Here is a 22626-nt window from a genome sequence, read left to right on the forward strand (position 1 = left end):
CATGGGTGAATGGGGCAGCACGATTGTTGCATGATAGTTTCTCTTCTCACCTGTGTATCGGTGATGCACCGGCTGGCAGACGCTGCTGATACGCGGACATATTGGCAGCCTGCTGTTGTTGCTGTTGGTGTTGCTGCTTTTGGTGTTGTTGGTGTTGCTGCTGTTGCTGCTGCTGTTGCACTGCTTTACTTTGTTGCTGTTGCTGCTGCTGCTGCTGCTGCTGCTGCTGCTGATTGGAGGCTGATGATTGATGCAAATGATGGGACGTTGGTCCATTATCATGTTGCTGTTGCTGGTGTTGCAGGCTACTGCTTGCAACACGTTGTTGCTGCTGCTGATGATGATGATGAAGCTGTTGCTGGTGCTGGTGGTGTTGCTGTTGCTGCTGCTGTTGGTGTTGTTGGTGTTGCTGCTGCTGTTGCTGTTGGTGTTGTTGATGCTGTTGTTGAAGCTGATGTTGGTGTTGTTGGTGTTGCTGGTGTTGTTGTTGTTGTTGCTGTTGGTGTTGTTGCTGCTGCTGCTGCTGTTGATGCTGCTGCTGCTGCTGTGCACCGTTTGTGGTGTTATTTGTGGGCGGCGGAGCACCGACCTGCACTGAAGAGGAGCGTATAGCTGCTTCCATTTCATGCCGAACTCTTTTTTTTGGCTTCAAACACTCTTGTTGTTGTGCTGCTTAAATGGGATTGGTGTTTTTCAAGCTCTTCTTGCTGTTGTCGAACGTACTCTTGGTTTTTTTAAAGTTGCTGAACGATTTCTTCGTGTTGTTGAACCTTTTCTTGGTGTTGTTGAACGTATTCTTGCTGTTGTTGATGTTGTTGATGATGTTGCTGCTGTTGATTTTCGTGTTGTAATTATTTGGGAGCTGCTCAACAGCATTGCATTGCCACATTCTAACACTCCCAACAGACGCACCGCACACACAAACACACACACAAAACCCACTCGCACACACGCACTCACACACACAGAGACAGAGAAATGCACTCTCAAAAAAATATATATATTTTTGGAAAAACTTCACTTTTGAGGTTAGGTTTTTGCGTGTGTTGGTTTGCTTCTCTTTTCTCTGTCGTTTTTCAACACTGGAGTGGTTGTTGAAGTTTGTGTTATCGCGGGTCTTGCTGATGCTGCTGCTTCTGTTGTTGTTGTTGTTGGTGCTGTCGTTGTTTTTTGTTTTGTTGTTGCAACAGGCAACAACATCTGCCTAGGCACATGGCTATTGCACAGGCATCTTGCGCCCTTTGTAGTTGCAATTTGTTGTTGTTTTATGCTTTTTCCAACACTTTTGTTTGAATAAGGGATTTCCTCGTTATTTTATGGATATTCTTGTAATATATTTCCGTTTAATTTTTATAGATCTTTCTTATAGAACTTTTTTCAGCTTGAGCTTTTTATCTATTTACACACACACACTGCTGCAATGGAACGGGGATGAAAAACGGGGATTAGTGAAAAGCGGCAACGTCGCTCTTACTCCTTCCCTCTCTCTCTCTCTCTCTCTATCACTCTCTCTCTCTCTTTCGCCCTTTTGTACACGTTTTTGTTTTCTCACTTGAAAAAAGAAAAACAAACAGACCGAAATTTCAGTTATTGGCCCAATTTTTAACACTTTTTTTCGATTCGGGGGAAAATTAACAAATAATCAAGCTTTAAAAAAAAAAAGTGATGCAGAGTTACATGCATGCATGCTCTCGCTTGTGTGCGTGTGTGTGTGTGTGTTGGTGTGTACTATGCGTGTTCGATCGTGTCACAAAACGGTAAATAAATCCTCCACACGACGCGAAATACCGCCACACGATCTCCTCCGCACGAACGGGCCACGAAATTGCGTATTTGCGATTTAAAAACCCTATATTTGTACACATGCACGTATGTATGTATGTATGTGTATTTTTCCATTAATTAACAACTTTTGCACACTTTTTCATTACGCATTTACGTATTTGCCGTCGCCGTCGCTGTCGCTGCTGTCTGCTGTCCTTTTCTCTTTTAATCGTTATCGCACACTTATCGACAGAGCAAAAAAAGAAACAAAACAAAAAAAAAACCAAACCAAACACAGCGCGCACACACACACACAAAACACTAAAACAAAACAAGTTAACGGCTCCTCCTCCTCCTCCGCCTGCTCCACCTCTTTGTCCCACGCTTTAGAGACCTGCAGATAGAAAGAGAGAGAGAGAGAGAGAGATTAGTTCGATGCAAAAATAAACACACATTCAATCGATAGAATGTTGATTAGAAAATCGATAAGGGCCATAAATAATCGAATAGATAATGTCGTCGCCCCCAGACTTCTGTAGACTGGTCTCAAGTGCAGTCGGGGCACTATCTTTTAGTCATTGATTGCGTTTTTTGGGGGGTCCGAGGAGGGTGGTGGGGTTTGGAGGACTCTCGAAGGGGGTGCAGGAAGGCTTTAGAAGGCTTTTTGAGGGTCCCAGGAGGGTTAGATACTGCGGTCACGGCACTCGAACCATTCCATCATACAACGTACGTAACAAAATTGGTTAGAATTTAAATATGCACCTGTACCCCCCTGGAAGGAGTAATAGACCCGAAGGTGATCTCTGGAACTACTGCTACTTGCTCTAAGAACGAATTGGCACTATATGTTACCATTATATAAGGATTAACCACACCCCATAAACAATGTTAGCCCTTAACCCTGAAAGGTCGTCTTTCGTTTTGAATACAGTGAAATTCGGTTCCATTTTCAATACAAGTTAAGGCACTGGAACATTCGAGTGGCTCTGGCTGCGGATATTTCACTGTAGAATGGATTTTCGATGTTTATTCTTAGAGATTCTTTGCAGGCTTTGAACGGTTGCTATCTTGCCTATTTCTGGCATTTCTTTTCGAGCTACCGAACGACCACTGTATTGGCTCTCCTCCCCATCCCTCACAGAAGTGAAAGAGACGCATTCTCTTCTCTTGGCCATCAATAATTTTCACCCACTCATCCATCCATCTATCAATTTCGATGAAGATGGCATTTCTAAGGCACTAATAAAAACACACACACACACACACACATGCAATTCAATAGGCAAGTGAAAAGCGGCAACTGCGCATCGCGCTTTCAATGGACGGGCAGCGGCAACGTACCGGGCAATGAAGATTGGCAACGGCGCGACACCGCGCCGCACACCACTCACAAATGGAGCCGAAGCAGCAGAGCACGAAAAGCGGCAACAGCGCATGGGCCATAGACCACATGTTTTTCAGTGCTGCAACATTTTTGCAACTGTATTTTGTTTTTAATGAAAGCAATTAAACTGCAGAGCCGCAAATAAATAAAACAAAGAGAGAAGAGGACAGAGAGAGAGAGAGGGGAGAAAAACACGCAACAAAAGTAGCAACACAAAAGGCAACAGCAAATAGTAAATTAAATTCTCACTATGAAAATTAAACAGAAATTGAATTAAATTTAAGCGAAAAACACACATGAAACACACATACAAATACATATAGAGAGAGGGAGAGAGCAAGAGAGAGAGATAGAGACCCACAAAAGAAAGAGAGAGAACGAGCCGAACCGAAAATTAAGCACGAAATTCCACAAACAAGCAAAAAGCAAAAAAATAAAAGCTAAAAGTAGAAGAATCAGCAAAAGCAAAGAAGAAGAGATAGCAGCAGAGGAAACGTTCACTGAAACGTGGTGTGTGGAAGGGAGAGAGAGAGAGATGGCGAGGGAGGGAAGAACGAGATGGAGTGGAAAAAAGTCAGCCAAGCATGGCAGCGACGTTGGCAGAGAGAGGAGGCAATAAAAATACACAGAAGCAGCGGCGGCGGCTGCGGACAGCAGCAGCAGACAGCACAGAGCAACGTTGCCCATTTTCAATACAAAGACGAGAGAGAGAGAGAGGGAGAGCGTGAGCAATAAAGCTGGCAAGCAAAAGCAAAGAAAAAGGAGAAGGGGAGGGGGAGGGGAAAAAAACTTAAGCACGCGTAAGATTAAAGCAGCAGCAAATATAAGCAGAGGCGATGTTGCCGAACTTCACATAGAGCAAAAGGCAGCGCAAAACAAATTAATAAAAATAACAACACACACACACACGAACACAACAATAAAAGACAGCAGCGACAGCAGACGACCAAAAGAGGCTTACAAAAAAAAATAAAAAAGAAACACGAAACAAGAAACAAGCAAAGCACAGGGGCAGCGCTGCCGGCGTCCACAGCATTATAATAATAATGCCATAAAAAAAAACGGGAAAGAAAACTAAAGCTACGTCGCCACGATGCTTTGATACCCTTGAAACCATTGTTTCGATGTTTCGTGATGTTTTTGTTCCAAGTTTTGTGATCTGATTATTTGCTGCATCAAATCGAATAGAATATAGAATCTTACAACTGCCTGCCTTGGCAAACTCCACCGCAAAGTCGTCATACTTTTTCGCTATCGCACCGGAAGGGTATCCAAAACAACAACCAACTCTCGAAGCAGCAACAAAACAAGAAGAAGCAGAAGACAAAAGCAATGCCCACGAAGCCTGAATGAGAGAGGGTGACGGGTGCGCACCAGTGGGAGATCGAGCGAGAAAGACGGCAAAAGCAGTAATGGAGTGCCATCGAGAGAGTGAGACAGAGGACAAGCATTGGCATGGCATGGCTGGTGGGGTTGAGGGGGGGGGGGGGGGGGAGGGGGGGGGTTTTGGGACGGGACTCGCTGCTAAGGTTCAGCCAGAAGCAGAGAGAAAACAACAAAAGCGGGAACTACCACACACACATGCATTTACATATATACACACCATTTATTATACATATGTATGAATGAATGTACAAAGGCCAGGCCAGGCAGTGGGGAGGCAACGGGCAGACATCGTTTCATGTTTGGTCTCTGCTTCGTGTTCGTGTTTATGTTTGTGTGTGTAGTGTGTGCGGGTGACGCAACAGCAAGTGCAAGAAGGCAGCAGAGGCAGCGCCGTTGGCAACTGAATACCATACACACACACACACACACTGGCCATACATGTATGGTTGGACGCAGACACAAAACTGGCAACGTCATAAAACGAAACGAACAACAACAAAGCGACAGAAGGAATGACAGAGCGACCGAACGACATACAACGTGTCTAAAACGAGCGACTGAACAACCGACCGACCGTACGACCGTACGACGCAAATCGTGTCTGACACGACAGACTGACGTTCGGTCGAACCAACGCGCATAGTGACGTGCACACAAAAATTCCCCAGCCAGGCGAGAGCGAGATAGATAGGGTCATTCATGCGCCAGTGTGTGTGTGTGTGCGAGAGTAAGGCAGAAACGAGTCGAACGAGTAAAACGCAGCAGCAGCAGCAGCAGTAAAAGCAATAAAACACGGCGCGCAAGGTGAAACACGTACAACAACAACAAGAAAAAAACCCAAAAAATTTAAAAGGTAGAAGAAAAAGGAGAACAGCAGAACACGAAGGGATGGATGTGTGGTGGGGTGGGGTGGGGTGGGGTGCTGTGGGCTGGGGTTGGAGGAGTATGGGTGCAAAAGAAGCAGCAGCAACATTGTGGGAGCGTTGAGAAGTAGAGCTGGGTGAATGGGAGGGAGGAGAGCGCACTGGTACAGCGTACAGGAGCAGAGAGGTTATGGTAATGCAGAGTGGGAGACCTATAGATAAAAAGGGAGGAAGAGCCGACACGTAATGCACGCGAGTGAGAGAGAGGCACAGATATAATAATAATAATAATAATAATAATTGTGGAGCATAAAACACACACATATCCATACGTGAACGTATAAATAGCAGCGGCAGGCGCATGATTTTTATACACACACACATGTATATGTATGCATGTGTGCGTGTGGGCGTCAGGAGCGGTTCACACAGCTGTGCGGGCGGAGGGGGGTCTGCTGTGGTGCGTTGTGGGAGCCAGAAATGTGTACTGTTCATACACACGCACACACACACACACAGAGACAAAGAGCCATAGCGACGAAGAAAACGAAATGAGAAAAATGTGGAAGAAAAAAAATCACGAGTAGGCCGAAAGCAATTTATTTGAGATAAGCGCCGTGCCGCGCCGCGCCACAAAGCATCGCTCCCTCTGATCTGCTGAGCCTCTGCCACGAGCCCGCTAAGACCGGCTCTCGACTGCGCCGGGACGAGGACTTTGTTGCTCTGCTGAGATTCTGCCCAGCCGCTGCTGCAGCTTCTACGCCTCTGCCACTGCGGCTGTCTATTAGGCCTGATTCTGATTCTGCTTCACAGCTGCTGCTGCTGCTGCTCTGCCTCTGCTCTGCCTGCCTCTGCTGCTCTTATTCTTTGTTGGCTTTTTGGCTTTTTTTTTTGTGTTAAGTATTGATTTTTCGTTTGAGCTTTAATTTAGTGCTGCCCCCATCCCATGCTGTATCCGGATGTGTGTGTGTGTGTGCCAGTGCGTGTGCTTTATCGGCTATTTACTGTAGTTTTTGTTGCCTTTTCACTGCACGGAAAAAACGTGTTTTCCAGATGAAAACAACAAAAAAAAAACAAATGTATCGTAGGTTTTTGGTTTTTGCTTGCACTCCCCCATTCAGCATCGCCCTCTCCCTCTCTCGCTCTCTGTCTAAAGCAACATCTGGCCTTTCGGTCGGTCGGTCGGTCAGGCATCCATCAAAATATGCAACAGTGCCTGGGCCTGGTGCTTCTGCAACAACATACCGCAGCACATGTGGTTCTAAGACCACACTACATCCCTCCTCGCCCCTCCACCGGCCCCTTGGAAGTAAGGGGTGGTGGGCGGGTGCGGGTTTGCACTAATTGCATTCCACTGTAGTGCAAACACACACACACACACACACACACACACGAACATCGAGTACGTAAAAGCAAAAGTCGTTTCGGTGGAAGCCAAGATGTACCGTAAATCTTTGAAGATTTTTGCGGGCTTCAAAATTCTCGACAGAGGATTTCGCTAGTAAATCTATATATTCTTGATGTTTTTTTAAACGAGTGAAAATGAGGTTTTTGAGGGAGAATACTCTATCTCCATCTCCCTCTCTCTCCGTCCGGGAACCCTTTAAGAAGAGGCTTTTACTCTGAAAATGTATCTTCTCGTGTGTCTCTTGTGCCTGGGTTCAATCCTTCAATCCCTACAGCCCCTCCACCACAAAACCGCATTCTGTCCACCCATTGAAGGGGGGGGCGGGCGGTCTGGGAGGCTATATACATACATATTTGTATTGTATAACCAATTAAACGTTAACAAAGAAGAAAACTAAAACCCCTGTGAAAGTATTGCATTTCCATTGCGAATGCACTTGCCACATGCCACAGCCACATGCCGCTGTCTCTCTCTCTGGTCTTTCGTTTAAATAATAAATAAATATGTTTGATGATATTTGATTCGATCGAAAAATAATTCCAGTCTGGAGCTGCTTCTGGAGATTGAATTTCCTTTCCCTTCGTTTCTGTGGAATTTCTCTGGAAACGCATTTTGTTTACGACTCGACTCTCCACCGCAACTAGAATTTCAAGCTCCAAGAAATAATTGTGGAAAAAAAAAACAGACTACATATAAACAAAGGGTTCTTCCACTCGATTCGAATCTGATAGATCGAAGATACATGTATTCCTGTACAGATTTAAGTTGAAGTTCTTGGAACAGTATTATATAGAGAGTGTATATTCAGTTGAGAAACGTTTTCAGGTTCAAGAACTTTCCGTTTGCGGCAACGGATACGAGGGAGGAAGCGAGAGAGAGAGAGAGAGAGAGAGATAGTGAGAGAAGGGTATCAGGGGGCGAGGCGATAAGAAACTTTCAACAGATAAGACCCAAAAAAGTCAAAGAATTTGCTTTTGAAATTATTTTCACATGTTCCCCCCTTCCCTACCTCCCTACCTCCCTCCATCAGAAAGTGCTGTTGAGCAGGGGAACGCGCGGAATGGAATGTCAGGGTAGAACAGAGACGAGAGGAATGATCTATATTCAGACGGTGCGGTGCCAACAAAAAGTTATTTATATAAGAAATAAAATAAACAGAAATTATTATTATGGAATATCGAACTTTGACTTTTGCTCTCATTCTTTCTTCTGTGCCACCCCCCCAAAAGAGGAAGATCCATTTATGAGAGGCATCTCCGTAGTCGTGACCCCACTTGATACTTGATTTTCTGCTGCGGGGATTCCTTTCATTGTTTCTGCTGCCCCGTGCGGCTGCTGCTGCTGCAGCTTTTGCAAAAACATAAAAATTCCATTAAAATGTCAAGTGACAGTTTCAGGCATTCCCATTCCATGCCATTCCATTCCCCTTTCTGCCCCCCCCCCCCCCCCCCCACACACACACACAGCTCCATGGCACAGCCACAGCCTAGGCTCCTCGTTCTACCCCTTCCTTCCCCCTTCCCATCATCTGTAGGGATATTCTGGGCTTTCTTTTTTTTTGGTGTCTCTGGAATTTGCATTCCATTTCCAAAATTGAGGAATCAAAACCCAATTTGTGGACCGACAGTGGCAGCAAAATATGAAATGCTTTCAATTTCTGTTGCACAAAAATGACACTGCCACAAAATGCAGCAACAGAAGCTGGTATTTAAGCCAATTAGAGAAGTGGGAGTGGTTGTCTCGGTAAATCTAATTGGAAGGCAGGAAGGAAGGCTACTCCTCTCACCCAGGAAGGTGGTAGGGTTTGAGTTTGGGCTTTTCTTTTTGTTATTTTATCTTCAGTTTAGAGATAAAATGTTGTAGAAATACTTTTTAGAGAACCAACCATATTTCTACATATCTATTAGATAATTTTTTTATCTTAAGATCAAAGAGAGACGGAGAGATTTTTTGTTTGATTGAAAATTGTTGCCATTTTTCCACCAAGGGATCTTCAGGTTTATAACTTTTGTCATATAAAAATATTATGAAAGTATTAAATAAAAAAATTAAAATTCTCTTTGTCTATTTTTTAATGATTTTTATCAAATCAATTTATTTCAAATTAAAATTAATAATAAATAGAATTGAATATAAAAATGGAAGTTTTCAATCCATATTCATATTTTTATTGAATATTTTTCCCGTATAGCTGTAGCATCTTCCGTGATAATTCTTGAAGGCCCATTATTATTTAGGTATTATTTTAGAAGTCTGGCATGAATATTTCTGGGGGGAAATATTCTGCATGGGTCCGGATATTTCTGGTCTTACGAAAATGGAATGAAATATTCCCATTTTCCAAGTTCTTTGGTGTATCTTCTGGTTATCTATAAATTTCGAATTTCCAAGGTTTTCGGCTAGGTTCTCCTCTCCAGCATCCCTATCCCTATCCCTAACCCTATCCCTGTCCCACTATCCTGCACAGTCCCTTCTTTCAATCAATATCAGTTCCTGTGTGCCGCGCGGGAAGCAACGTTGCCAAACTTCACTGAAATGTAAAATGTGTGTGTGTGGGGGTTTTTTTGCGTATTTCTTATTTTGGTTTTGCCGTTTTGGTTCACGTTTTACGCTTGTTTTCTTATGCCTTTTCCTTATTCTGGAAAAGTAAAAATCAATATGCGGCCTGCGATTGCATTTAAATGAACAACGACAACAACAGAAAGAAAGAAAGAAAGACAGCAGCAGAAGCAACAAAATAAAACGCAAATAACAGACAAATAAATAAAATATAAAGAAAAAAACAGAAAAAAAACCATGGCCAGGGGCACAGCACACAGTCGTTGCTGGTGAAGGAGGGGGAGGGGGCCGAGGGGAGGGGAGTGGGGTGGACTTATGTGTGTGTGTGTGCCGCTGCCTCTGCCTCTGCGGCCAGCCAAAGAACCGGTCCAACAAGAAATTCTACGTGCGGCCCAAAAGAAGAAGAAACACAAAAACAGAAGAAAAAAAAAACGAAAAAAAAAAACGAAAAAAAAAACCAGTCAAAAGACAGAAGAAGGGGTATCAAAAGGGCTATCGACCACTGGTTACCCCGTAAAATAATCAGAAGAAATTACTTCTAAAAGATCAAAAATTTCTGAATGAACGGGCGGGGATATTTTTAAAACATTTAGGAATACATAATAGTTTTAAATTAATATTAATATTATCTTCTGTCTGAATAAAAGGAAAAACCCAATCAAAAGTGGAATGAAACTTCAATGTAAACTGATGTTAAATAAGGATAAAGTATTTTCGGAAGCAAAACTCTATTCAAAATATATTTTATATGTAATCCGTAAAATTTACAGAAACAGATACCCATATGCGCCATAGATTATCAAATGATGATTTTTGGAAAAGTGTGGGTTCCCCAAATGGATTTTCCTTCTTCCATTTGTCAGGGTTAGAACATGGATTCCGATCCGATTGAGAGCAGGATCCAACAGGAGCATTACATCCACAAAAAACCCCCTCATTTGAAATTTCAATGGATATAATTTTATTACATCATATTTTGTATATTATTATAATATGTATGGGATCGGTAGAACTCTTTTTTAGATCAAATTAAAATAATTCCATTATAATTCTATTAAAACCCTACGATATCTACGATCTATTCCAAAGTAAAGGCCACGTAAACCCGTATATATGTATAAATATATATTCTCTCAAATAGAAAAAGATAAGAGACAAAGAAATGGGGGGAATAAACGGCACTACGAACGACAGAGAGAGAGAGAGAGAGAGAGAGAGAGAAGAAAAAGTAATATTTGCATAATTTAAATGCTAATTAGCGGCGGGAAACGGATAAAAGCAGGGCCAAAAGAAGGTCTAAATAAATACAAATAAAAATATTCCAAAAAAAACAAAAACGCACAAAAAATGTATGGAAATATATGCTGTATAGAGAAAGAGAGAGAGACGAAAGAGAACTTGAAATATCACAGCAGATCAGAGGAGAGGGGGGGACTAGATATTATTGGCGCCACGATGGGGGCACGAGTTCAGTTCAGAAAAAAAAAATAAAGCGAAATGGAAATTAGATTGGGATCCATCTCCTCTGTAGGGAATGGAATGTGGAATGGAATGTAATAGAACTTTCGAAGAGCGAGAATCTAAAGAATCCCAGGGGGAAAAAGGGGAAAGAGTTCCCCATTCATGTAGAAGGCATCCCATCGCCCAATCTCAAGGGTATTTCACAGGGAAAAGAAATGCAGATCTGAGTATCCTCTTTCATTCCAAAATTGATGTTAAATTCACTTCAATAATTGACGATTTAGTCGTATAATATCCGTAAAAATATCCTCAAAGATAACAGAAGAACATCGCGAAATAATCTAGTCGAAAAGAGTCCAAGGAATCCTTAGAATCCCATCCGAAAAACAGGATTTACTGTGAGATCTATTATGATATGATTTATTTTCAGTTTAAAACTATTCGAAAATACGATTTAGGCAGGAATACTTTGGAATTGCATATAATTCAAAGGATCACTTGGATAAACTTGGATACAAAAAAGGATCCCACACTCACGGGATTAAATAAATGAAACGATTTCATCGATTTGTTGGAAATCTGTATGGGCCTTCGTTTTGGCTTTAGATTGGGATCTTATGTTTTACCCATAAAAATGTTTTAGCACTTGTTGAAGTGTCCTTCTTTCATTTGTTGGTCGTCCTTTCAAATGCGAATTTGATTTTAATTTATTGTTAATTGAGAGATTTTCAACTTTTCCACTTTTCCACGTCCAAACACTTTGAAGTTCACTTTCAAACTGAAAATGCAATGGAAAGTGCTCCTCGATTGAGGCCGCCTCCGTTGTGTCCCTATCCATCCACGAATCCACGAATGACATCCATCACATTTCGTGAGCCGATGATTGCACGAACCACCCACCACTGGTACCTGCGTGAGCCGATGATTGCACCACCCATCCACCCAGCAGCTCCTTTCTCTACGTGAGCCAAAGCCGAAGCTACGCTCCCGCTCTCGAAACGGGAACACGGGAGCGGAACGATATCCTTTACCCTCCTCCTGGCCACCTTCTATCCGCCTATGCACTGATCCCCTGCCTTCCCCCTACTATACGATGATGCTCCAATGCCACACACACACACACACACACACACACACACACGCACACACATAGAGAAAATTCTGCATCAAAATCCCAAGCAAAGAATGTGTGTGGGGGGGGCTTTGCATATTAATGTTGCATAAAAAACACACGACGCGGCTCATAATCCCATTAACGACTTAAGGATTAAGGAAATATGCACTTGCAACGCGTGCGTGTGCGTGTGTGTGTGTGTGTGTGTGAGTGTCTGGCATTAGACGTCAAAGGAGAAATATATACCGTACGCTCTTTAAAGGACAAACCGCCACAAGAAGGATGGATGGATGGATGATGTCTAAGAACAGAACTCGAAAGCCTCTTACTCTTAAATCAACTGCAGATACGATACGGAGAGTATTCCTGAAGATCTGCAAGATTTGAAATCACAAAATTTCGAGTGAGTGGGCCCAAAGGGGTTTATGGAGTACAATTGAAGAATTCCATTGGTTTAATATAACTTTCATCCTTCAGGATCGAGGAAGAGAACCTTACAGCTGTATATCCCTCACGATTTTCATCGAATTTCCATAACAGTTTATTGAATTATATGAAGAATATCCTTGAGAAACAATCCCATCTCCCCATGAACTGCAAAGGCGAATGTTTCAACGGATTTATCTATGGAAACAGTGAATTTACCATCCATCTCTCCTCGAAAATTTCATTCATTATGCTCTGCAAATTTATTTTCCAACATTAGCTTGTAAAAACTTTATTTTTCAAAAATCTAAGCGATACAAAAGATCAATAAATGAAGGAAATGAGTCGTTCAAAATCTCAAAGTACCCAAGAAATTCCAGGTCCAATAGCCCTCAAAAATGTACAATTGGGGATTTTTTATTTTCTTTAAACGTTTTCTTTACTTACCAAGAGAAAAAAAAAAAATAACGGTTACTGGAGGAGTGTCCTGAAGGAAGCAGTGCGCGAGTGTGTCCCTGGGCGTCGTTGACGAAAATCCACACGATTGAAAAATCCTTTCAATTTTTTTTTGTTACGATTTTCGCTATATTTTCACGAATTTTTGGCACGAAATTTGCATTAAATTTTGTTTTTTTTTTTTGTTGGGGAAAAACAGAAAAAAATACTTGAAAAAAATGAGATACACCTTTTTTTTGTTTGTGTGGATTTAAAATCCCTTCCGATGGGGCGTGGGATCGGTCTCTGTTTCTGGGGCGTGTCCGGACCCAAAAGAAAATAAAAGATATGATATACTTTTGTTGTGTTACCCCCCAAAGCCCCTTTGCACTGTCTGCTGCGCTTTCCTTTCAATTTTATTTCAACGAAAAATCAAAAATCAACGAAAAAATTTAAGAATTGGAACGCAGACACATACACGTACACAGTTGCAGTGTTAGACAGAGAAAGAGAGAGAGAGAGAGAGAGAGAGAGAGAACCAGATAGGCGAGGCAGGGCGCGGCGAGCGGGGGATATATAGAAATTTCAACATCTTTTGGTTTTCAGATTGCAAGAGAGAGCGAGAGAGGGGGAACGAGCGAGCGAGCATTAGATTGCATTTTGCCAAAAAAAAAAAACAAACTAAAAAAAAATTATTTTGCGCGACGCAATTTTTTTCTTTGAATTTTTCGTTTTCTTGCTTTTTGTATTTGCAAACGCACACACAAACACAAACGACACACACACACATGCACGAGTGCGCGAGGGGTATAAAGTGTGGGTGGGTGGGGGGTGGATGGCTGCAGAGCAGAGCAAACTTTAACTAGGTTTTTTTCATCCGTTTTGCGTTTTGCTTTTGCTGCAGCGGCACGCTTTTTCTTCTTATTTTTCTGAGCTGCACTTTTACCTCTTTTTTTGTTGTTGCTTCTTATCTTTAGATTCTTGATAAATTTTCGTATATTTGCAACGCTTTTTTTCTTCTTTTATTTTGACTCTTATCTTTTTTTGGAGCACAAATGAACGTTGTACAAAAATTTTCTTTCACATTGCTCTGCGCCGCCGAACGAACACACCCGAGTTTTTTTTAGGCCTTTCAAACACAGAGCGCGACGCGACGCGACACGGCAGCGGCGAACGGGACACAGTCAACGACGTCGACAGCGACGGCAGCGGCAGCGACAGCGGCGGCGACGCTAGCGCTGCTGCGTGCGAACATTGGTTCTTAAAGGGGGCGGGGGCTTACACAAAAAAGATCGCCTCTAAGCCGTTTGCGGCGGCTTTTCGCTGATTTGGTTTTTCTCTTTTGCTTTGAATAAAAAAAACCTTAAATTTTATATTTATTATTTGAAGTATTATTATTAATTTCCACACACAGAGAAAAAGGGTGAGAGAGAGAGAGAGCGGCGCTGGCGCTGCTGCCTCAATAGCTGTTGCCCACTTCTGCTTGAATGTTGCTGTAAGCCGTTCACATGTTGCTAGCAAACGTACTGCCGGGAATGTGAAAAGAGGTATGGGCAACAGTTAAAACGGCCCAGAGAAATACAACGCATGCAAGCTCGGCTCACCTCTTATCCTTAACATACCATGCCTTTTATGTTATCCTGAAAATGTTGCTGGGTTTTACCCTCGCTGTCCATACCTGTCCACCACACATAACACATTTGGATGTTCGAGCTCGTTCAGCCGGTTTGATCAAACCGCAAGAGATGTGGCCGGCCGGCCGCAGTCATGTTGCTGAACATCCGACTCATGTTCTTAAGGCACCTAAAATGTTGCCGGAAGGCTTAGGCACCTAAAGGTTCGATGGTGTCTTCGAACCCAGCCACAAATTTTAAGAGAGGTGTCGTTCAATTTGAGAGACTTTTACGACCAATGCAATCTTTTAAATTCTGCGACTCTCTTTAAATACAAATCGAATCGATAGTTAGCGCCAAAAGTCAATAACAAAAACGGGTCTATATAAGTCTATTTTCTAAATTTGCTGAAGGTTAAATAATTTAACCAACTGACAAAAAATGTTATTAACTTTGATGTGAAACCCTGTACATCGACTAAATCGGGGCATGTTTTTCTCTATTATTGTCTCCTATAGGGAAGATGATTCATCATAAAAGTTCTAGTGTATCGCTAGTCTATCGGTTTCTATCGTTTTCTATTTCGTCTGAGTTCGAAGACAACCCAACATGGCTGTGTGGCTCTAACGGTACGGATGGTTGTTCGATGTTGGACACTACACACTGGCGTCTTTTAATATTATAGTATGAAAGAATGTAATTGAAGAAATTAATAAACGGTGAAGGGGATGATAGCTAAAGCTTAGGGGTGGGGTTTTATCACTTCTCAATCATTTACAGTCCCCTCCCACAATATTGCGGCTGGCCTTTGCTAATTTGTATTTTTTGCAGTGAAAGTGAAACACATGTTGCGAAGAGGTTGGTGGGGGAGACAACGGCATGGCCTCTGCATGGCCTGCGCCTGGGCTTGGGTTTGATCTCAAATCAGTTGCATGTTGGATGTTTGCAGCGAACTTGTTGGCTCAAACATATTGCTGGCCCGCTTTATTCTGTGCTGTGCGAAAATGCGCTAATGTTTCATGTCTATTAATATTGTCATCCCTTTCCCCCCTCTTCCCACCATAATGCCCCACCACACCACATGCCGTACATCATACAAAACTATGGGCCGGCCGGCAGAGACGAATGGCCTCATTGCTTTTTGCCGCTTCGCTTGCAACCATTTCTAAACGTGTTCGTGCTCGCTGCAACGTTGCCAAACTTCAGTGCAAAAAATACCCAAAAACGAAACAAGAGTAGGCGAGAGGGAGAGAGAGAGAGACAGCCATCGCACATGTTCGAAGCCAACTGACGCCGCTGGCACTGAAGTTTGGCAACAGGGCACACCATTCGTTCCGTTTGCCTCCATCGTTTATTCTTGTTCAGAAATGTCAAAATTTAAAACGAAAAATGGAATTAGGGGCAAGCAAATGTTAGCCAAGGAATGGACAGAATTGAGTTACAGTTACAGCCGGCGATCAAGGGCGCTACAGCAGCAGGATGACAGAACAGCAGAGTAGATTGGCAAATGGCAGCGAATACACAGTGCATGACGCCATTCCTTCTCATTCGCAGTCATGCCGCATCAGTTGTCGGCGAGCAACGAAACCGAAACCGTCGCAGCAATGCTCAGTCCGGGGGCCAGCAGCAGCGAAATGATAAACAATACCTCAGCGTCTACGGGCATTCTGTACGATGAGAAGGAGGTAATGGAGGAGTTCATCAGCTGCTATCGCCACTTTGCGGCCCTGTGGGACAGCAGCAGCAGCGACTACTTGTCCAAGACGAAAAAGGAGCCCGGCTACAAGGAGCTGCTCAAGATACTGCGTCGCATCAACGGGGACTGCACTGTGCAGGATGTCAAGCGGAAGATCAATTCGCTGCGCTGCTGCTATCGCAGGGTGCTCAAAAAGATGCAGTCCTCCAAATACAACTATCGCCCACGGCTCTGGTGGTTCAATCAAATGGAATTCCTGAAGCCCGTACTCAATATTGGCTCGCCGCCGCGGGCCAACAACAACGACGACCACCACATGGACGATAGCCTCGACGAAACGAGCATAAATGTGAGTAGCGCTACTGAGGGCGGTAGTGAAGTGGAATGGGTATGGGGAGGGGTTATGGGCTATGGCGGTGCTTCTCACACAAGTTTGACAGCAACGCGGCTTCGTTGTACGACAGTGGTACGACAGCAAGAGGAAGCAGACGACGACGCCGACATGCAGCACAACAGCAGCAGAAGCACGAAATCGGACATGGAGCGTTGGCTAAAGTTCTTCCGGCTCTACCGTGACATGCCCCAGCTATGGATGACGAAGAGCAAGGGCTATCGGAATCGCTTGCTGAGGGAGCAGTCCTATCAGCGGCTGCTCGATTGCATGCGCAGCATCGATCCCACCGCCAACATACACACGCTCAAGCGGAAGATCAACAACTTTCGCACCTCGTACCGGCGTGAGCTGCGTAAGGTGCACTCCTCGGATAACAAATATGTGCCCACACTGTGGTACTTCAAGGAGCTCGACTTTCTATGCGAGTTTGAGACGGGGGAGCTGCAGTTGGAAATGGGGCTGGATGGCGATTTACCGCAACTCAAGTCGCTGGAGACGGAACAAGGACTAGCACCTGAGCCTGACGTGGAGGATATCATAGGATGGACGATGTCAATGCAAGAAGTGCAAGTCGATTTCATCGATGAGTCGAATAATGAACACTATCCCAATGTCACGGAGGAAAAGGTGAAGATGGGTCCTGTAATTCCGTAGTCCAGTTTTATACCTCTGTGGCGGCAACTGTACCAAAATTAAAGTATTCTGTTTCCCCTTTCTCTTTTGAATCTCGCTTGCAGGATGAAGACATGTTTGCCGAGGCCTTTGACACCGAAACGGATGCCTTGGGCGACCCCGAACCGGAACCAGACCAAGATCCCGAAATGATAGCCGCCGACCAGACGCCCATCATGCTGGTACCGTTGACCCTCAAAACGGAGGAGCATAGCCAAAGCCATAGCCGTGACTACCAGACCCTGTCACCGCAATCGATGACATCGAATGCAAATGGATTATACTCCTACTGTCCGCCAAAGCACCGACATGGAGCTGGTTCTGGTTCCGGGAGACCCCCACTGCCGGCCGGAGGGATGATGGAGCGGGCTGGGCGCCCCGTGCGTCGACGCAGCAGCACGAGCCACGATGACGAGTACTTCCAATTCGTGGACGGAGAGCCGAGCAGCGCGAAGCAGCGCCGCGTGGAGAGCAGCTACGATCATGCGGAGAGCGAATGCGTGCTGATCGGGAAGCGGATGGCGGCACACTTCCGGAACATGCGTCCGGACCAGCGGCTCTTCGCCGAGCGGATCATCAGCGAGGTCCTCGTCTACGGGCGAATGAATCAACTCTCAATGCGGGCACGATTTGTGCCCAATGTCAAGGACGGTGCTGCATCGCCCTAAGACACAGGTGGTGTCGGTCACTCGTGGCCGGTGGAGGAGGCAGTGTTGCCAATTAGAGGTGTGGCAGCGGTAGCGGCAGCATAAGATGACAAAGAGAGTGCCAGGAAGAAGAACCGACAAAAGTGGCGCTAACAATCTCGCTTTAATAAATAGTTGTAACATATGTATACATACAGATAATAAATTATGCATTATCCAAATGACAATATCCGACTACCTGCTGACGAAAAGAAATGTACCAAATCCGCACACACCTTGACTGTGCGCAAGCGACGTTTTTGTCGCCTGCCATTCTCTTCTGGCGGCAGGGAAACAAAAAGGTTCAGCCAAACTGGAAACGGCAAAGCAAAGTCGCGAAAGGGAGCGAGTGAGAGGGCGAGACATAGACATAGACAAGGGCAATGGAGATGGCAACGGCAACGGCGACGGGCGAAAGAGAAGTGAACTGCAAAAGAACTGTATAACCAGAACCGGTTTTTTATTCATTTTTCATTTTCAATTTGAGTGAGCGGATCCTCCTTGGGCTCTCCCGCTCCCTGTCTATTCTGCTGCCGACGACTGCGATTCTTTTTCCTTGCGTTTGCTTTCTTTGCCGTTTTTTCTGTTTTTGCTGCTGTCGCGTCGTCGCCAGTTGGCACAGTCAGCGGCTGAGGCAAAGGCAGAGCAGAGCACACTGCTTGCTGAGCCCGGTTTTGTGTCTCTTTCTCCCCCCTTTGACTGCAGATTCGCGTTTCCACGCTGTGCCAGAAATTCTCTTCTCGCTTGATACTCTTTAGCAGATGAGAGTATGCTCATTTTCTGTGTGCTATATTTGGGGGAATAAATTTGTATTTCACAAGATATTTAAAACAAAATACATACATATATGTACATATGTAGTTTTACAAGCCAGTGCCGAGGCGAAATTGATAACAGTCGGATGATATACGGGAACACTGATATCCAAGGGTATATAAAGCGTCGACGACCCCTCAAGGAGCTGGCATCCTCATCTGGTTTCTTGTTGTTGTTGTTGTTGTTGTTGTTTTGTTCTGTTTTCCCTTTGCTTTAGTAACTTTAATTTGTTGGCATTGCCATTGCCGTTTCGGGGTCCGTTATGCTGGCAGCAGCGACGAGACCCGACCCCGTGCCCCGCACAAAGACGAACCCTATACATTGCTCTATTATCGCTGGGGTCTTGGTTTGGTTTGGTTAGGTCGTGTTTTTGTTGCTTTTGCTTCTTTGTTTTTCGTGTGCTTTTTCGTTATTCGTTATTCGTTTTGGGTATCAGCGCGCAAGGTGGGAGAATGGAAAGGGGTGGGGTGTGTGTCTTAGGGGAGACAGATCTGAATCTGAGTCAGCCCGAAATACGGGTGTATTTCAGTTTGTGCAACTTGATCAGAATGGAATGGTTCGTTGGATTCATTTGGCCGCTACACCTTTGCTTTTGTCTCTGTTCTGCTTTCAGCTAATATTACAGGTATTTGTATGGGGAAAAGTGCACAAAATTATGAAACACACCATCTGCAGTTCCGACAGTAGAAAGAACGATTGAATATAAAAAAAGCTTCGAAAAAACAAAGTCCCATCCAGCGACATTTCACTGTACTCCAACGAATTTGAGAAGTTATTTGGAAGAGGTGCGGCTGCACATTCCCCTAGGATTACAGTTTCTTGCATTTGGGATTCTTTGTTTTCGCTTTTATTTCTGCCAATCTGTTTTGCCTGCCACATGTGGCACTCGCACACTCACTCTCCTGATCTGTTGTTTTCTCTGTTCTGTTCTGCTCTTTCTGCTGTCATGGTCTTTAATTTTCATCCTCATCCTCCGTCACTTCTCTGTTATGTTTTACTGTTGGCGATGCTGCAGCTCCACTCCATTCCATCCAGCAGCAGGTCATTAATAACATTGTTGCCCCATAGTATGGGGGGAGGTCGCCTATCCCCTATCCTCCGTCCCTTATCCCCCGCGTTCCTGTCCCTGTCCCTGTCCTTCCAGCATTATTTTTGCCTTGCTCTGAATTTTTACTGCTGGTGGCCTTTGGATCTTTTCCCTTTCCTTTGCCTTGTCATTCCACATCTTTATCGCTCGTTGCTTCTCACTCATTTCATAGCCGTTTGGTTGCCTTTTTTGTTGCTCTTTTCTTTTTGTTTGCAACTGCTCCCGCAAGGGTCCTTATGTAAAGTTCAAAAATAAAATGTCCATTATCGGACTCCTATATCATACAAAAGAAAACTTTACCAACACAAACAACACATCAAGTATAATGTCCATATCTATCAAGCGGCCCAAGCGATACCTATCGAACCGAAGCTTTTTCTAGGGAAAAACGAAGCGACCGAGAGGCGCTGCCGCATGACAATCGAACCCGGCTGCAGTTCACTTCCCATCCTTTTGGTCCATAATTAAACCATCGATAGAGTTATGATTCCACGTAAACACACACTTTTTTGGTATAAAAAAAACTAGTAAAAATTAAAACTCTAAAACTGTAGACTATAGATAAAGATTTGATCGATCTGAGAAGGGTATCTAGGCTTTGGGTGTGTCCCAAAGATTAGATTTTCATTCTTATAGATGTTATTTCTAGTTGGAGACAACAAACAAGCAAAATGTTTAGTCAATTTACAGGCCTATTGTAGGGCCTTCCATCACTCTTTCTCAATCCTAAATATCTACATATAATACATACATATGTACATACATACATATGTACATATGTATGTATCTGTTTTTTGTGCTTGCTGCCACTGGGAATGGGGGGGGGACGGGACTGGACAGCGTCTTAGTTCTGCTTTTGACATGCCACAAAAAGTTACACCCCGCCTGGTGCAGCCCCTAGAGCAGTCTAATTCTTACCCAAAACCCATGTGGAACGGAACCCCCTGCCAAAACCACAATAATCCATTCCAATCCCAGTGTGTGTGCGCCTGTGCCTGTTCCTGTGTGGCTGTGAGTACGAAATGGCAAAACAAGGTCAAGTGTAGGGAGCAAAATTTGTTTGAGTGCACGGTTGTGTGTGTGTGTGTCGTCTCTCCAGAGGGTGTTTCCAACTCCCCAAGCATTCTGCGTTCTGGAAACATACGAACATATCTTAAATATTACATACGAGTGTTGTACATTAGATTTTCAATAAATTTATGGCGTACAAATAGCATTTTGTAGATCTTTAAACGGAAAAGATAGTATCCTATGCTATGGTTCCTATTTCTATTGGATCGCAATTTATAAAAATCTTCAAGTGATCTGAAATCAAAGCGATTAACCCATTGGTTCACATTTCAGAGACTTGAGTTCATGAAATATTGTAGTCCTTGGCGTGCAGGTTCTCATTTCAGGGTTTTCAGTCATTGAATTAATGGACGAATATGAGAATTAATATCTTCAAATGTATGATACTTGAAGGATTCGAAGATTCATAATCTCAAATGTTGCTGCTCTTTCTAGTAGATTCTCATTTCAGTCTTGGAATACTTGAGAGTATATTTTTCATAGGGGTTTCAGAGTGACAGATACGCGGATTAGATTAGTTGTAATTTCTGCAAGACCTTAAATTCGTAACGGTTCCTTCCGCTTTTCCTTTCATGGGCATGGCTATTGCTATGGATATAAATAAAAACGAAGGCAAAGCTCTTCATATAACTTTGTCATTAAGCGCGGCTTGTGGGGCCAAATCGAGGGGGAGGGGAGGGGGTGCCAGGGGTTGCTTAAAGTTGAAACAAAAATTGCGAGAGACGAGACCCAGACCCTCGCTGCTGCTGTCGCGTCCGCATGTCTGAGTCACGTTCAACAGGCGGCCGTTGCGCCCTAACGTGCGGCTTCACCATTTTGAGGTTATGTCGCATTCGCGGGGGCAACGGCAACGGGCGACGGCAGCCCTAAGAGCGCGGCCCGAAATCATTTGCACAAAGGTGTGAAGTTTTTCGAGATCTGAACTTGACGGATGGGGGCTCTGGCTGGCGTCAAAGCCAGCGCCACAGCCACAGTGGAGGCCGAAGCCGACGTCGCTGCAGCGGCGACGACGACACCTGTGGATATACGAATGGGAATGTGAAAGAGAGAGAGACAGAGAGAGAGAGAGAGAGAGAGGGATCTGCTCTGCTGCCAATTTTTGCAGGCCTATGCGGCGAGCGGTCGGGTCGGGTCGTCGAAAGCATACCTCTGGTCAGGCACGAGAGGTGGGGTAGGAATCAAACCTACACGGGAAGTGGGGGCGGCTCATTCTATCTCGCTCACCCACTCAAACCCCCCGGGATGTGACGTATGTACGAGCAAAGCAAAAGGAAAACCAAAAACCAACAACAACAGCGGCAGCTGAAAGTGTAACTAAAATACACACGAAAATTATATACCCATAAACATACACACATTCATATTTACATACATACGTACGTACAGATGTGTGTACATAAATACTGCGCATACATACACACAAACAGAGCCAGAGTCATAAAAACACGAAAGAAGAGGTCGAAGATACGAGAGGCGAAGCATTTGATACCCTTTTCAAATCATTTGTTCCTAAAAAGAAACAACAACTGATACGAATTATGGCACGTAAGTTATGAAAACACATAAGGGTTCGATCTACACTCCTATCTATCTGTATATGCAAGCACGTTTTATTGTTGGTCAAAGAATTCGATTCCCTCTTAACGTTGAAATCATTGGTTTTAATTATCAGATCCTCTCTCTGTAAGGGTATCTGAAACTTTGCAAAAAAAAAAAAAAAAAAAAAAAAACCAACAGAAACAAAAAGAAGACGAAAAAAGAAACCTAAATAAAAAAATTAAATGGAAATTT

General features: G+C 44.0%; 2 protein-coding genes across 5 annotated transcripts in view; one reads left to right on the top strand and one right to left on the bottom strand.

Annotated features, from left to right (window-relative positions):
• LOC108165262 overlaps positions 1 to 14174 on the bottom strand; it is a 61480-nt gene extending 47306 nt beyond the window's left edge. The window contains exons 1-2 of the mRNA XM_033387503.1: positions 13747 to 14174; positions 51 to 1415 (exon numbers count right to left, since the gene is read on the bottom strand). Coding sequence (XP_033243394.1) covers positions 51 to 622 — 572 coding nt within the window. The 5' untranslated portion in view covers positions 623 to 1415; positions 13747 to 14174. The remainder of the gene's footprint in view (positions 1 to 50; positions 1416 to 13746) is intronic.
• Positions 14175 to 14921: 747 nt separating this feature from the next.
• Positions 14922 to 18049, top strand: LOC108165467. 4 transcript variants are annotated; one of them, XM_017301518.2, is made up of 3 exons: positions 14922 to 15042; positions 15968 to 16458; positions 17241 to 18049. In XM_017301518.2, the coding sequence occupies exons 1-3, from the start codon at positions 14937 to 14939 to the stop codon at positions 17841 to 17843; spliced, it is 1200 nt and encodes a 399-aa protein (XP_017157007.1). In that variant the 5' UTR covers positions 14922 to 14936; the 3' UTR covers positions 17844 to 18049. The 4 variants fall into 4 exon arrangements, with proteins under 4 accessions (XP_017157007.1, XP_033243393.1, XP_033243391.1 ...); XM_033387502.1 differs by lacking the exon at positions 14922 to 15042 and adding an exon at positions 15802 to 15908; XM_033387500.1 differs by lacking the exons at positions 14922 to 15042; positions 15968 to 16458 and adding an exon at positions 16471 to 17130 and having other exon boundaries at positions 17202 to 18049.
• Positions 18050 to 22626: the final 4577 nt, after the last annotated feature.

This window comes from Drosophila miranda, chromosome XR (genome assembly GCF_003369915.1).
Source record: "Drosophila miranda strain MSH22 chromosome XR, D.miranda_PacBio2.1, whole genome shotgun sequence".
Classification (NCBI taxonomy): domain Eukaryota; kingdom Metazoa; phylum Arthropoda; class Insecta; order Diptera; family Drosophilidae; genus Drosophila; species Drosophila miranda.

Excerpts from the sequence above, each read along its gene's own strand:
- LOC108165467 (XM_033387500.1), top strand. The coding sequence starts at position 16,513 with ATGGGCTATGGCGGTGCTTCTCACACAAGTTTGACAGCAACGCGGCTT. Across the intron at positions 17,131-17,201 it reads CCAATGTCACGGAGGAAAAG|TATTCTGTTTCCCCTTTCTC; the intron begins GTGAAGATGGGT and ends CCAAAATTAAAG.